The 13,513-nt window shown below is 48.7% G+C and overlaps 2 protein-coding genes across 2 annotated transcripts; both read left to right on the forward strand.

Moving 5' to 3' along the window:
• Window positions 1-344: 344 nt before the first annotated feature.
• LOC145337263 (histone H2A-like) lies at window positions 345-734 on the forward strand. Its single transcript, XM_080182053.1, has one exon. It carries the CDS (start codon window positions 345-347, stop codon window positions 732-734), a length of 390 nt encoding a protein of 129 aa, XP_080038179.1.
• Window positions 735-8,657: 7,923 nt separating this feature from the next.
• Window positions 8,658-8,969, forward strand: LOC145337264 (histone H4-like). The gene has a single exon (XM_080182054.1). It carries the CDS (start codon window positions 8,658-8,660, stop codon window positions 8,967-8,969), a length of 312 nt encoding a protein of 103 aa, XP_080038180.1.
• Window positions 8,970-13,513: the final 4,544 nt, after the last annotated feature.

The raw sequence follows: 13,513 nt of genomic DNA on the forward strand, positions 1-13,513 counted from the left end.
TAAACTTCATTGACAAGTCTACCTGGTTTCTTTGTGAAGTATTTGTGAGCTAAATTAATTGGGAAAAATATGCCTTGTGTTTAGTTTAAACATTTGAGAAATAAACTTCATTGAAAGATTTGCGCCGAGTTTTTCTGTTCGGATGGAACAGAAAAGGCGGGAAATCTCACCCTCAATCAGCGGCTGTGCAGATACCACTTTAGTATTGGCCCCCGCTGACAGAACATTACCCAATCAGAAAGCGGATTTTCGATCCGCCCGGCCAGTATATAAGGAGCAGCCGTCGCCGATTCTCCCTTATTCTCCGGCGTTTATTCAGAGAGGGGAGTTCTGAAGATATCAATATGTCGGGTCGCGGTAAAACAGGAGGCAAAGGACGTGCTAAGGCCAAGACTCGCTCCTCCAGAGCTGGTTTGCAATTCCCAGTGGGCCGTATTCACCGGCTGCTGCGGAAGGGCCACTATGCTGAGCGGGTGGGTGCAGGGGCGCCCGTTTACTTGGCCGCTGTGCTCGAGTACCTGACCGCCGAGATCCTCGAGCTGGCTGGAAACGCGGCCCGGGACAACAAGAAAACCCGCATCATCCCCCGCCATCTGCAGCTGGCCATCCGCAACGATGAAGAGCTTAACAAATTGCTGGGAGGTGTCACTATCGCCCAGGGCGGCGTTCTGCCCAACATCCAGGCCGTGCTGCTGCCCAAGAAAACCGGCCACCCCAGCAAGGTGTACGCCTGAAAGAGGGTGGAGAGATCAGATGTGAGGGAAAAAGGGGGGAAAAAACAAAGGCTCTTTTCAGAGCTACTCTTAGCTCTTTCTGAAAGAGTTTAATCCCATTATTGTCTTCAAAGAAATTGAACAAACAAGATTCAAACCTGTTTCCGTTGAAAAACTGCAATTTGTTTTTAATTTAGATACTCAACTAGAAAGAAACTAAAGAGAATATTTTTAAGACTAGATACATACAAAAGTTGAAAGATCCGACAAAAAAATTGTTCCCCTGTGTGTAAAGAGCAAATATTAAATATTCTCCAGGCAATGAATGCTTGGGTTGAATATTAGGAGATTATTTTTAACTTGTTAATTACTTAAATATTCTGGGGCTAATTTTTGTTGGCGACGGTTTGACCGAGTTTTCATGGTTTCCCGCCAAGAAAAGCCCGCGAAAAATAACAATTTGTTCAAAGGTTTCTCAGATTTTTGGCACTTTTATAATAGTTAATAAATAAATAGAATTGGCTCTCATTTTCATGGAATGAGGCAGGAATAATTGAAGAAAGCAGTATTGGTATTGATTTTATTTTATCTAATATTGAATCCTAATCAGGACGCTTTTGTTTTACATTTATTCATGTAAAAGCAATTAAAGGTCACATGTAGGCATTTTCTTTCTGTCCCGGGAGTGTCAATATATTTAAGATGAGTTTGATTTGAGTTTGGGGACGGTTTGAAGCCGTTAACTTGCGCTTCCATTTGAAAATTCAATCTCCCGGCGCAACGGAACGGATCGCCTGATATTTACATAAAACGGATCAGGCCGTGACCAATTAGAGGTCAGTATCTTGACCAATCAACAGGTTTGAAATGTAACACATGTAGACCAATGAGCTGGCGCTCTGACCGACCAATCAATAGATGGATGTTTTACGCCCCTGAAAAGTCACTATCTCTTCCACTCCCTCCCCCGGCAGTGAGTTCCAGGCACCCACCACCCTCTGTGTAAAAGATCTGCCTCGTACATCTCCTTTAAACCTTACCCCTCGCACCTTAAACCTGTGCCCCCCTAGTAATTGATTCTTCCACCCTGGGAAAAAGCTTCTGACTATCCACTCTGTCCATTGCCTCTCATAATCTTGTAGACTTCTATCAGGTCTCCCCTCAACCTCCAGTGAGAACAAACCAAGTTTCTCCTCATAGATAATACCCTCCATACCAGGGCAACATCCTGGTAAATCTATTCTGTACCCTCTCCAAAGCCTCCACATTCTTCTGTTAATGTGGCGACCAGAATTGAACACTATTATTCCAAGTTTGGTTCCAACTAAGGTTCTACAAAGTCATCAGTAGATTCTTAATTTTGTTGAATTCAAATTCTTAGAATTCAAGATTTTTAGAGGGTTAGACAGGGTAAATGTTGGGAGCATGTTTCCATTCATAGGAAAGTATGGAACTAGAGGGCACAGTCACAGAACAAAGGAGTGCTCATTTAAGATAGATTTGAGAAGGAATTTCACTGCTGTGGCTCTGGAATCACATGTAGGCCAGACCGGATAAGGACGGCAGATTTCCCTCCCTAAAGGGATTTTAATGAACCAGATGGGTTTTTACAGCAATCAATGGTGATTTCCTGGTCCCCGTTATTGAGACTAGCTTTCAATTCCAGATTTTATGAACTGAATTTAAATTCCACCAGCTGCCGTGTGGGATTTGAATCCATCTTCCCCAAAGCATTACATTACAAACTACATTAAAAGATTTACAAATTAATGTAGGAACTCACAGACTCCCTGGAACTTCCTCTTAACTCCAATCTCAGCAGCTTGGGAGAATAAAACATAGCAACCTCAGTATTGGTCTCTAAAGACATAAGCATTGATCTACAGTGCCCGCAACATGGATGATCTTTTGCAAGGGCACAGTGATTAACACTGCTGCCTCCCAGCGCCAGGGACCTGGGTTCGATTCTGGACTTGGGTCACTGTCTGTGTGCATTTTGCACATTCTCCCCGTGTCTGCATGGTTTTCCTTCGGGTGCTCCGGTTTCCTCCCACAGTCCAAAGATGTGCAGGTTAGGGTGGATTGGCCACGCTAAATTGCCCCTTAGTGTCCAAAGATATGTAGGTTAGGGGGATTGGCCATGCTAAATGTCCATTACGACTCTCACTAATTTCAGCATAGAAAGCATCCTTTCCATATGTATCACAGCTTGGTATGGGGTCCTGCTCTGACCACAAGAAACTACAAAGGGCCATGAATGAAGCCCATCACACAAACCAGCCTCCCATCCATTGACTTTGTCTGCATTTCCTACTGTCTTGGCAAAGCAGCCAGCATAATTAAGGATCCCATGCACCCCGGACATTCTCTATTCCACCTGCTTCTGTTGGGAAAAAGATACAAAAGCCTTAGGTCATGTACCAACTGACTCAAGAACAGCTTCTTCCCTGCTGCTGTCAGGCTTTTGAATGGGCCTACCTCACATTAAGTTGATCTTTCTCTACACCCTCGCTATGACTGTAACAGTGCATTCTGCACCCGCTCCTTTCCTTCTCCTCTATATACTCCATGAACAGTATGCTTTATCAGCATACTTTTCACTGTTCCCGATGCATGTGACAATCATACATCAAATCAAAAGAAATCAAAAAATGTGGAGGATTATGGAGGCAGGAGGGGGCCTGCATGGGATGGTCCATCGGAGAATTGATGCAGACTCAATGGGCCAAATGGCCTCTTTCTGCACAGTGGGGATTTTATGATATATTTCTCCAACTTAAAGGGTTGAGTGATAAATGGCAACAACAGTTTGTATTTATATAGCGCCTTTGAAGTGATCTAACAGCACAAGGTAATGACGCAGAACCAGATAGTGATCCGGATAAGGAGATGTGTGGATAAATCATAGAAACCCTACAATGTAGAAGGAAGCCATTTGGCCATTGAGTCTGCACCGACCATAACCCCACCCAGGCCCTACCCCCATGTTCCCACATATTTACCCACTAACCCCTCTAACCTACACATCTCACAACTCTAAGGCACGGCAACAAATGGTGGAGCTAGTAATGAAACCTTGGCAGTGTTTGCTATCCAACGCTGTGCATGCGAAGCCTAACCTCCATACACATGGAGAGCCATACATAACCACAAACCAACTGAGTTACTTTCCAGGGCCACGGCCCATGTGTCGAAATAAAGCGGTTGTCAGAAAACGTTGACGCGAGTTGAGAGTTCAGTCACAACTTTGGATTGACCCTCATGTTCCTCATCAAATACTTCTAAATGTCAATGAAATGTCTGTGGGATTGCATGTTGTTTCGGTGGGTTCCCCTTGCATGCTCCAGTTTTCTTCCACAGTGCAAAGATGTGCAGGTTAGGTGGATTGGCCATGCTAAATTGCCCTTAGTATCCAAGATGTGCTTGTTAGATGGATTGGCCATGCCAAATTGCCCCTTTATGTCAGGTAAATACATGGGGTTATGGGAAAGGGCCTGGGTGGGATTCTTTATGGTGAAGACTCATAAGAACATAAGAAATAGGAGCAGGAGTAGGCCATCCAGCCCCTCGAGCCTGCCCCGCCATTCAATAAGATCATGGCTGATCTGTCGTGGCTCAGTTCCACTTTCCCACCCTCTCCCCATAACCCTTAATCCCCTCTCCTATCAAAAACCCATCAACCCGCGTCTTAAAAATATTTAGCGAGGCAGCCTCCACCACTTCAACGGGCAGAGAATTCCAGAGATTCACCACCCTTTGAGTGAAGAAGTTCCTCCTCAACTCCGTTCTAAACCGCCCCCCTTTTATCTTGAGGCTGTGCCCCCTAGTCCTATTGTCTTTTTTGAGCGGGACTCAATGGGCTGAATGGCACTGTAGGGATTCTATGAGCTTTGATATTCTAAGCAATTTGCCACTGAGATGATATTTTGAGTCTATTGAATCCACCAACTAGGGACATGTTGTTCTTGTAACCAAGTTGGGAAACAAAGTGAACTGATAGGGTGGCGGGTAAAGTGATCATGGGATCTCAGCGAACCCAGAGACCAGGGCGCAAGTGCCAGATGCCTATCCGTGGCCATCCTTCAGGGTCACATTGCACTGGTTAGGTTAAAATCACGAATGATCAATGATTATTTGACAGTGTGTTTGCATTGCTGGTGCAGTGGATCCTGTTGATGTGAATCAAGTTGGCTCTTTCATCAGATCAGGTCAACCTGATCTTCACATTGGGGCACGATTCAGAAGTTTTTCTCATAGAAACATGGAAAATTGTAGCAGGAGGAGGCCACTCGGCACTTCGAACTGCTGCTCCATTCAACATGATCATGGCTGATCCTTTGTCTCAACACTATAGTCCCACATTCTCCCTCTGAAATCTATTTCCTTCTCAAATATGTTCAGTGATTTGGTGTCTACAGCTTTCTGTGGTAGAGAATTCCACAGGTTCACCGCCCTCTGAGTGAATACATTTCTCCTTATCTCTGTCATAACCCTCTGTTCTGAGACTGTGACCCCCTGGTTCTGAAAATGTGCAAGTCTGAGATCGCAATTCCACCTGTGTTTCTACGTGATTATCCCATTCTGGAGTTGGGGGGAGGGAGGGGGGTTGTTGGCAGAAGACGAGGCTATTTACCATTTATATAGATGATCTGGAGGAGGGAACCGAGTGTAGGGTGTCGAAATTTGCTGATGACACCAAGATTGGTGGAACGGCAAATTGCGCGGAGGGTGTAGAGAGTCTGCAGAAGGATCTAGATAGGCTGGGCGAATGGGCCAGGAAATGGCAAATGGAATTTAATGTTGGCAAGTGCGAGGTGGTCCACTTTGGTAGGAATAATGGTAGGAAGGATTATTACTTACGGGGCGAAAAACTGCAGCAGGCGACAGTGCAGAGGGACCTGGGGGTCCTTGTGCATGAGTCGCAAAAACCCAGCCTGCAGGTGCAGCAGGTGGTCAGGAAGGCGAATGGGATGCTGGCCTTCATAGCGAGGGGGATTGAATATAAAAGTAGGGAGGTCTTGCTGCAGCTGTACAGGGCACTGGTGAGGCCGCAGCTGGAGTATTGTGTGCAGTTTTGGTCACCGCACTTACGCAAGGATATTTTGGCCTTGGAGGGAGTGCAGAGGAGGTTTACTAGGCTGATTCCGGAGTTGAGGGGGTTGAGCTATGAGGAGTGGCTGAATAAACTAGGCTTGTACTCGTTAGAGTTTAGAAGAATGAGGGGAGATCTCATTGAGACATATAAGTTGATGAATGGGATGGATAGGATAGAGGTGGAGAGACTCTTCCCGCTCAGAAAGGACAGTAGGACTAGGGGGCACAGCCTCAAGATAAAGGGGGGGCGGTTTAGAACAGAGTTGAGGAGGAACTTCTTCACTCAAAGGGTGGTGAATCTCTGGAATTCTCTGCCCGTTGAAGTGGTGGAGGCTGCCTCGCTAAATATTTTTAAGACGCGGGTTGATGGGTTTTTGATAAGCGAGGGGATTAAGGGTTATGGGGAGAGGGCGGGAATGTGGAACTGAGCCACGACAGATCAGCCATGATCTTATTGAATGGCGGGGCAGGCTCGAAGGGCTGGATGGCCTACTCCTGCTCCTATTTCTTATGTTCTTATGTTCTTATGATGGGACTTGGAGGTAAGGATGAGGGTTTTAAAGTCAGGGAAACCAGGAACAAATGCAGGTCAACAAGTATCAGGGGCGATTGGGAAAGGATGTGCCATGAGGTTAGACACCAGGGAGCCGGCACGATTGTGGGTGACTTGGGGTTTGTGGGTCAGCAGCCAGGAGTGGGAAGAGTCGAGTCTGGAGGTGTCACAAGAGGGAGGGTTTGAGCAGCCAAGGCTTTCCCATCACTCTCCTGACTTGTGCCTTGTAGACGATCGACAGGCTTTGATGTGGAAGTGGTGGTGATGGGAGGGAGACTGAGTTGCTGTAGCAACATGCACCGAGAATCATAAAATTTCCACAGTGCAAAAGCAGACCATTCAGCCCATCGGATCTCCACCAACTCCTCAATAGAGCACCCCAATCAGACCCTATCCCCGTAATCTCACATACTTACCAACTAATCAATTTTCATTTGATTTAACATTGCCACGTGTATTAGTGTACAGTGAAAAGTATTGTCTTTTGCACACTACACAAAACATACCACACATAGAGAAGGAAAGGAGAGGGTGCAGAATGTAGTGTTACAGTCATAGCCAGGGTGTGGAGAAAGATCAACTTAATGCGAGGTAGGTCCATTCAAAAGTCTGACAGCAGCAGGGAAGAAGCTGTTCTTGAGTCGGTCGGTACGGGACCTCAGACTTTTGTATCTTTCTCCTGACAGAAGAAGGTGGAAGAGAGAACGTCCGGGGTGCGTGGGGTCATTAATTATTCTGGCTGCTTTTCCTGAGGTAGTGGAAAGTGTAAACAGAGTCAATGGACGGGAGGTTGGTTTGAGTGATGGACTGGGCTATGTTCACAACCCTTTGTACTTTCTTGCGGTCTTGGGCAGAGCAGGAGCCCATGCCAAGCTGTGATACAACCAGAAAGAATGCTTTCTATGGTGCATCTGTAAAGTCCCTTGAACCCACACATCTTTGGACTGTGGAAGGAAACTGGAGCATCTGCAGGAAATCCATGCAGACACAGGGAGAACATTCAGACTCCGCATAGACAGTCGCTCAAGGCCAAAATTGAACCCGGGTCCCTAGCACTGTGAGACAACAGTGCTAACCACTGTGCCACCCATACATATACATACATGTTGTGGTATGGCACTACGGTAGAGGATCCAATGCTCCATCCACTAGCCATTGGGATTGGTTTTCAGGTTGATATTCAACCGTTTTGATCTTCATTGTCACTGGGTCAAAATCCTGGAGCTCTCTCCCTAATACACTATGAGTGTACCTACACCTCAGGGGCTGCGACTGTTCAAGAAGGCAGGTGGGCAATAAAACATGGCTTGAATTGCAATGCCAGCAATTCATCAAATCTATCTTTTTTTTAAGTCCATGCAACAAAAATCAAAGTGATGTACATACCAATGCAGAATAAATAGGCTTTAGGTGGCCAGTACAGTAATGATGGACTCAAGGGCCCATTTTCTGCATTGTTTAACTCAATGACTCAGGGACTAATTTCCTCTGCAGTCAAAGACAGCCATGATTACAGCTTAATACATCTTTGGAACAGGTGCATTAAACCAAATTCAAGTCCGTGCTCTTGATTACAAAAAAAAACTCCATTGCACTTTCCAAAAGAGATCAGGGAGATTTTCCCCGGTGACAGACTAACTGGTCATTTATTACATTGCTACTTGTGGGATTTTGCTGTGCACAAATTGGCTGCCTCGTTTCCCTCCATGGGAAGAGCGGCAACATCTCAGAAACGCCACATTGGATAGGGAGCCCTTAGGACATCCTGTCTTAAGTCCTGGAAGGCGCTGATTAAAGCAAGACCTGTATTTACACCTGGCCAATCTAGCAAAGCAAATTTACACATGTTTACTGTGCAAAATTCGTGTTATTGAGCCTGAATTTGGTCCCACTGCTCATGCAGATCAATTGACTTGAAATCGGACGTTGATAGAATGAATGAATTTGGTTCCCAAGAATAATTCCCTTTCCTTTGGTAATTGTTGCTTATTTAAAACAGCTTAACATAAAATAAATTGTTTTTATTTAACTGTGTGTATCAATTCGTGGTTCGCTCCAAAAGGTAAAACCAATGTATGCACAAACACAATGGAGCTTAATTTTCTCTGTTGTGAGACGAGGAAAAGTATCGAGCTTGGCTGGACGTTGCAAGATTGGTTTGAAATTGGCGGGCTTCGAACGTGACGTTCTCACCACGGCGCGGGCTGTGCTGCGTTCTTCACCCAGGTCCGCTAACATTGTATAAAATTGGGCGGTGGGGCCGGTTCCCGGCATTTGTGGATTGTTTGGTAGTGATTATGTCGGGTAGAGGCAAAGGTGGTAAAGGGCTTGGTAAAGGTGGAGCTAAGCGGCACCGTAAGGTGCTGCGCGACAATATTCAAGGTATTACTAAGCCTGCTATTAGGCGTCTGGCTCGCCGCGGAGGAGTCAAGCGCATCTCTGGCCTGATTTACGAGGAGGTTCGCGGAGTGTTGAAGGTGTTTTTGGAGAATGTGATCAGGGACTCGGTGACTTACACTGAACACGCCAAGCGCAAAACGGTGACCGCTATGGATGTGGTGTACGCGCTAAAGCGCCAAGGGCGGACCCTGTATGGTTTTGGTGGTTGAGGATAGTATAGAGGAAACAGACTTAAAAACCAAAGGTTCTTTTAAGAACCGCCAAATATCCTTAGAAAGGTTTATAACTGGTTCCTTAATAGTTAGAATTCAGCGTATCATTGTTACTCTGACCAGGTCTTCGTGTATCTAGACGAGTTAATTAAATTTTCCTGTCTTAAAGCAGCACCAGAAGATAGAGACGGAAGTAGTCAATGTCGATGGTTAGGTTTAGGTTAACACTGCAATGAAGTGACTAAATTCCCGAGTAGCCACACTCGACTGTTCGGGTACAGCGAGGGAAAATTTAGCACCTAAGCAGTACGTCTTAAGGATTGTGGGAGGAAACTGGAGCACCCAAAAGAAACCTACGCAGACCCGGGGAGAACGTGGAAACTCCACACAGACTCCAAGTTGCGAATTGAACCACTGTGCCATTCGCATTTAAGTTGGCGCGGGGAAAGTCTCCGATGAGGGGTTGTCCTGATGAGAAGCTGAGTAAATTTGGTCTATTATGGTCAAATGTATTGGGATACAGCGAACAGTACTGTTTCTTACACAAGACATACCATTCATAGAGTACATAGCGGAGAAAGGAAGAGAGAATGTAGAATATACTGTTATCACAGCTAGGACGTCGAGAAAGATCAACTTAATGCAAGATTGAAAAATAGTTTTAGTAATATGGAAAGATCGAACTCGGGCTCATTGGAACAACATTATTCTAAACGAGTTGTACAAATGAGAGGCGATCTCATTGAAACATAAAATGCTTCAGCGGTTTTAACAGGATGGACACCGAGAAAAATAAACCAAACTAAATAAAATGATAAATAAACCTAATTGTAAATTCCGCAATTTTAGAGCTGTAAACTCTTTTATCTTTGAAAGATTTGAGAAATAAAGTTCTACAAAGTTTGGGGAAATGGATTGAAGTCGATATAACGTTGATGTCGCGTTTGTTAAACTTCATTGAAGTTTGTCAGCTCCTTCAGTTGCGAGTGAGTGGCTCTGAAAAGAGCCTTTTTCGTGTAATTGTTTAAATGTTTTCTCCGCTCCCGGTGCCTTTATCGCTTCTTCCCCGCAACCCGCTTCTTCGCCACCGGCCGCTTGGGAGCTTTTCCCCGCTTGGCCACCGTCCCTTTTCGGGGGCTCTTGGTCGCCGCTCTCTTGACCCGTTTTGCCGCCGCCGCTTTCTTCGGGGCCGCTTTCCTCTTGACGCCTCCTTTGGCTCCAACCTCGGTCTCTCCTTCCTGCCGTCCGCCCTCCTTCTCCTCCCGCTGCTCCGGCTGCACGCAGGCCGAGGAAGTGCCGGCCCCGCTTTCGGCCGGTGGGGAACCCTTGTTGGGCGCGGCGCTGGCGGGCGGCGGGTTGGGCCGGTTGGCACCGCCGCCTTTCTCCGATTCGTAAGCCGAGGCCGAGATGGTTTTCTTCATGGCGGCGCCCAGCTTGGCCCCCTGGCGCTCCTTAGTGGCGGCCACTGCCTCCAGGATCTGCTCGGCCACCGCCGCCGTTGTGCCGCCTCCACCCCCTTTCTGCGGCCGGGAGGCGGCTTTCTTCTTGGCGGCGGCCAGGCCGGTTTCGAGAGGAGCAGCGGCGGCCGCGGGGACATCCCCTTTGGCTGGGACGCTGTCGGCCATTACACTGATCTCCCTCACGTGGCGCCCGTCGCCCTCACACGTGTGGCCGAGGCGCCGCGGCGACATTTTATATAAGGAGGGAAAGCGGACGGGATGGAGGCAACCTGTCGCTTGGCCCCGCCCACTTCCTCATTGATTCGGATTGGCACGCGGCCGCGCGGCTGGGAAGCGCCCACTTCCCCGCCCACAGTCCCTAGCCCCGCCCACTGGCTCCAAGCCTCTGGTTTGCCTTTCCTGCTCGCACTCCCGACTGCGCAGGCCCCGCCCTCTGCATTGGTCTCCGCCTACCAACTTCGGCCCCGCCCCTTCACTGCCGCACGACGTCGTCCCATCCTCTTGTAGGCCCCGCCCCTTCACCTTCTCTGTTGACCGCGACTAATCGCTCCCGCTCTGGGTAAGGTCCCGCCCCTTGAACCAGGCCGCTCTTCCTCAGACAAGCCACGCCTCCTCAGATCACGTGCCGCCCGGGCCCCGCCCCTTCTGTGTTCTTTCCCGCCAAAGCCGCTCTCCTGCTGCAACTTACAACCAGATCAGCCCTGGAAATGTCCCTAACGGAAAAGTTCATTTATTTTGTGGCCAATCTCAAAATAACTGGAAATAAATGTAAGAGAAACATTGACGTGTAAAACACCCCGACACATTTAGGGGAATAAAGGATTTTAAAATTAAAAAAATCTATTGAATTCTTGTTGAATGTACTAAAAAAATCTCCTGGAATCCAGTTTGGGGAGGTTTCCAATTCCATCACTCGTAGTTGTTTCTTATAACTTGCACTTGATCTTATAAATTGCAAATTCAACCTAACATTTAGGCTCGCAAATCCTACCAAGTGTTCCTTCCCGATTTAAGAGACAAGTCATCATAAGACTCCACCCAAAAATAAGATAAAGCAAATTATAATCGACAAGATTTATCTCCAGCGTTTCCTTTGACAATACAAAATCCCCGTCAATATTTAACCTGAATGCGTTTTATTTTCTTGCACAATTGACTAAGGTTCCACTAATTCCATTAGTTTACATAGACCCACTTGGCTTGTAACTGAATCCGAAATGTTTTGGCCAGTAGTTTGCGAGGAAGTTGAGTATTGTTATCTTGCCCTCATCCTCATCAGTACTTTTTGCGGCTTTTATTACTTTATCAATAACATTCCCTGGAAAGATTTCTTGATGGGGTTGAAAACCAAACATTCGCTCACTCGAGCAGCAGAAGTGTGACAGGAACTACCAAATTCTTGGGTCAACCGGATTGGGAAAATCCAAAAGCGGGGAGAGATAGCACGGCTATGATGAGCTGAAGGGCCCCAACTCCCTCGGGCTGAGATAAACCGGAGACTGTATTCAAAATAGAAAAGTAGAGCGGGCTGAGAGGTCTCAACATCCTCAAACCCGGCATTAAGAAACCGGCGACGGTGCTAGAATGGAGAAGAGCTAAAACGGGTACAATAGGCTTAAGGGTCTCATCGTCCTGGGGACTCCACAAATGGCGGGAGAGCAATGCACAAATGGACGATGGACTTAAAGGCCTCATTTCCTTGAGGCTCAGAAAAAGGAGTGCCGTGCGAAGCTGGCACGGGGAAGATGGGCTGAAGGTTTTCAGCTGTCTGGAAAAGAAAATCAGCCTCAAAGGGCTAGCATGGGCATGTTGGACTGAAAGGCCTCATTTCCCTGGGAGGAGAGCCCTCCACTTGGTGCTAGTACTGGCCGGACAGGCTGAACGGTCTGATTTTGTCTTTTTCTGTGGGTTGGTTGCAGCTTCGATTTTGTTGGGAGGTTTGTGGCTCTGAAAAGAGCCTTTTTATGATGTTTGGAGAAAATTAGGAAGTGAGTTTCTCCTTCTCCCCTCACATCGGATTTTACTTAATTTATTGGTTGGTAAAGTTAGATCATTTGCCACACTTTTTCCGCCGTGTTTTGACGGTCTTTCTGGCGGCCGAGGCTCCTTTGGATCTGGGGGCTCTCTTCTTGGCCGGGGCAGAAGAGCGGGCTGACGGTGGCGGCTTCTTCCTGCCCCGAGACCTGGCACCTCCACTGCTGGGTCCGGCCGACCGGCGCCGCTGTTGCTGCTGCTGCTGGCGGCCCAGCCGGAGGCCGCCTCCCCGGGACCGGCTCCGGACCAGCGAGCCGCTGCGGAGCAGGTCGCCCACCGCCGAGCTGAACTCCGACTTGTTGCTCTGCAGGTCGTAGCCGCTGGAGAGCAGCGCCTCCCGCAGCGAGGTGACCGACATGCCGCCGCGCTGCTTGCGGGCCGACAGCGCCTGAAGGATCAGCTTGTTGATGCCCGGCATCCTGCGGCGCCGCCGCCTCCGCCGGGGCCCGGACGACTCGGGCAGCGGCAGCGGCGGCAACATCGTACGCGTCCGCTGCTGCTGCTGCTGCCGCTGCTTCTTCCTCTTTCCCCCACCGCTTCGGTAATTCCCCTTCCTCCCCGCCTCCCTCCTCTTCTGCTGCTGCCGCCGCCTCCGCCGCGGCGGGCCGCCGGGGCTCACCATCGAGCCGCCGCCGCCGCCACCACCCCTGCCACTCGGCGCAGGTCTGACCGCGGCCGCCGCCGGTGCGGCGGGATAAAGGCACAAGGAGGACGCCATAGGGAGAATCCCAGTGCGGGGAGGGGGAGTGAGGGCCAATCGCCCGTCGCGTTCGTTCTGCACGAGCCTGTCCGCGCGGCCTCAACACCACGCCCCCTCTCCTTTGGCCACGCCCCTCTTCTCACACCTCTGGCCACGCCCCCGCTCCGATGGCCGCGCCCCTGTCCCCTTTCCACCTCCCCTCTGGCCACGCCCCTGTCCCTTCTCCTCTTGCCACGCCCTTTTCCTCCTCTCCTTTGGCCGCGCCCCTGTGCCCGCTCCTCTGGCCACGCCCCCACTCCGATGGCCACGCCCTTCTCTCTCACACACGCACACTGGCCACGCCCCTT

Source organism: Carcharhinus amblyrhynchos, unplaced genomic scaffold, assembly GCF_965287045.1.
Source record: "Carcharhinus amblyrhynchos unplaced genomic scaffold, sCarAmb.v2.hapA scaffold_45, whole genome shotgun sequence".
Lineage (NCBI taxonomy): Eukaryota > Metazoa > Chordata > Chondrichthyes > Carcharhiniformes > Carcharhinidae > Carcharhinus > Carcharhinus amblyrhynchos.

What these genes read in the sequence shown, in the direction of transcription:
- LOC145337263 (XM_080182053.1), top strand. Translation starts at nt 345, where the DNA reads ATGTCGGGTCGCGGTAAAACAGGAGGCAAAGGACGTGCTAAGGCCAAG.
- LOC145337264 (XM_080182054.1), top strand. Translation starts at nt 8,658, where the DNA reads ATGTCGGGTAGAGGCAAAGGTGGTAAAGGGCTTGGTAAAGGTGGAGCT.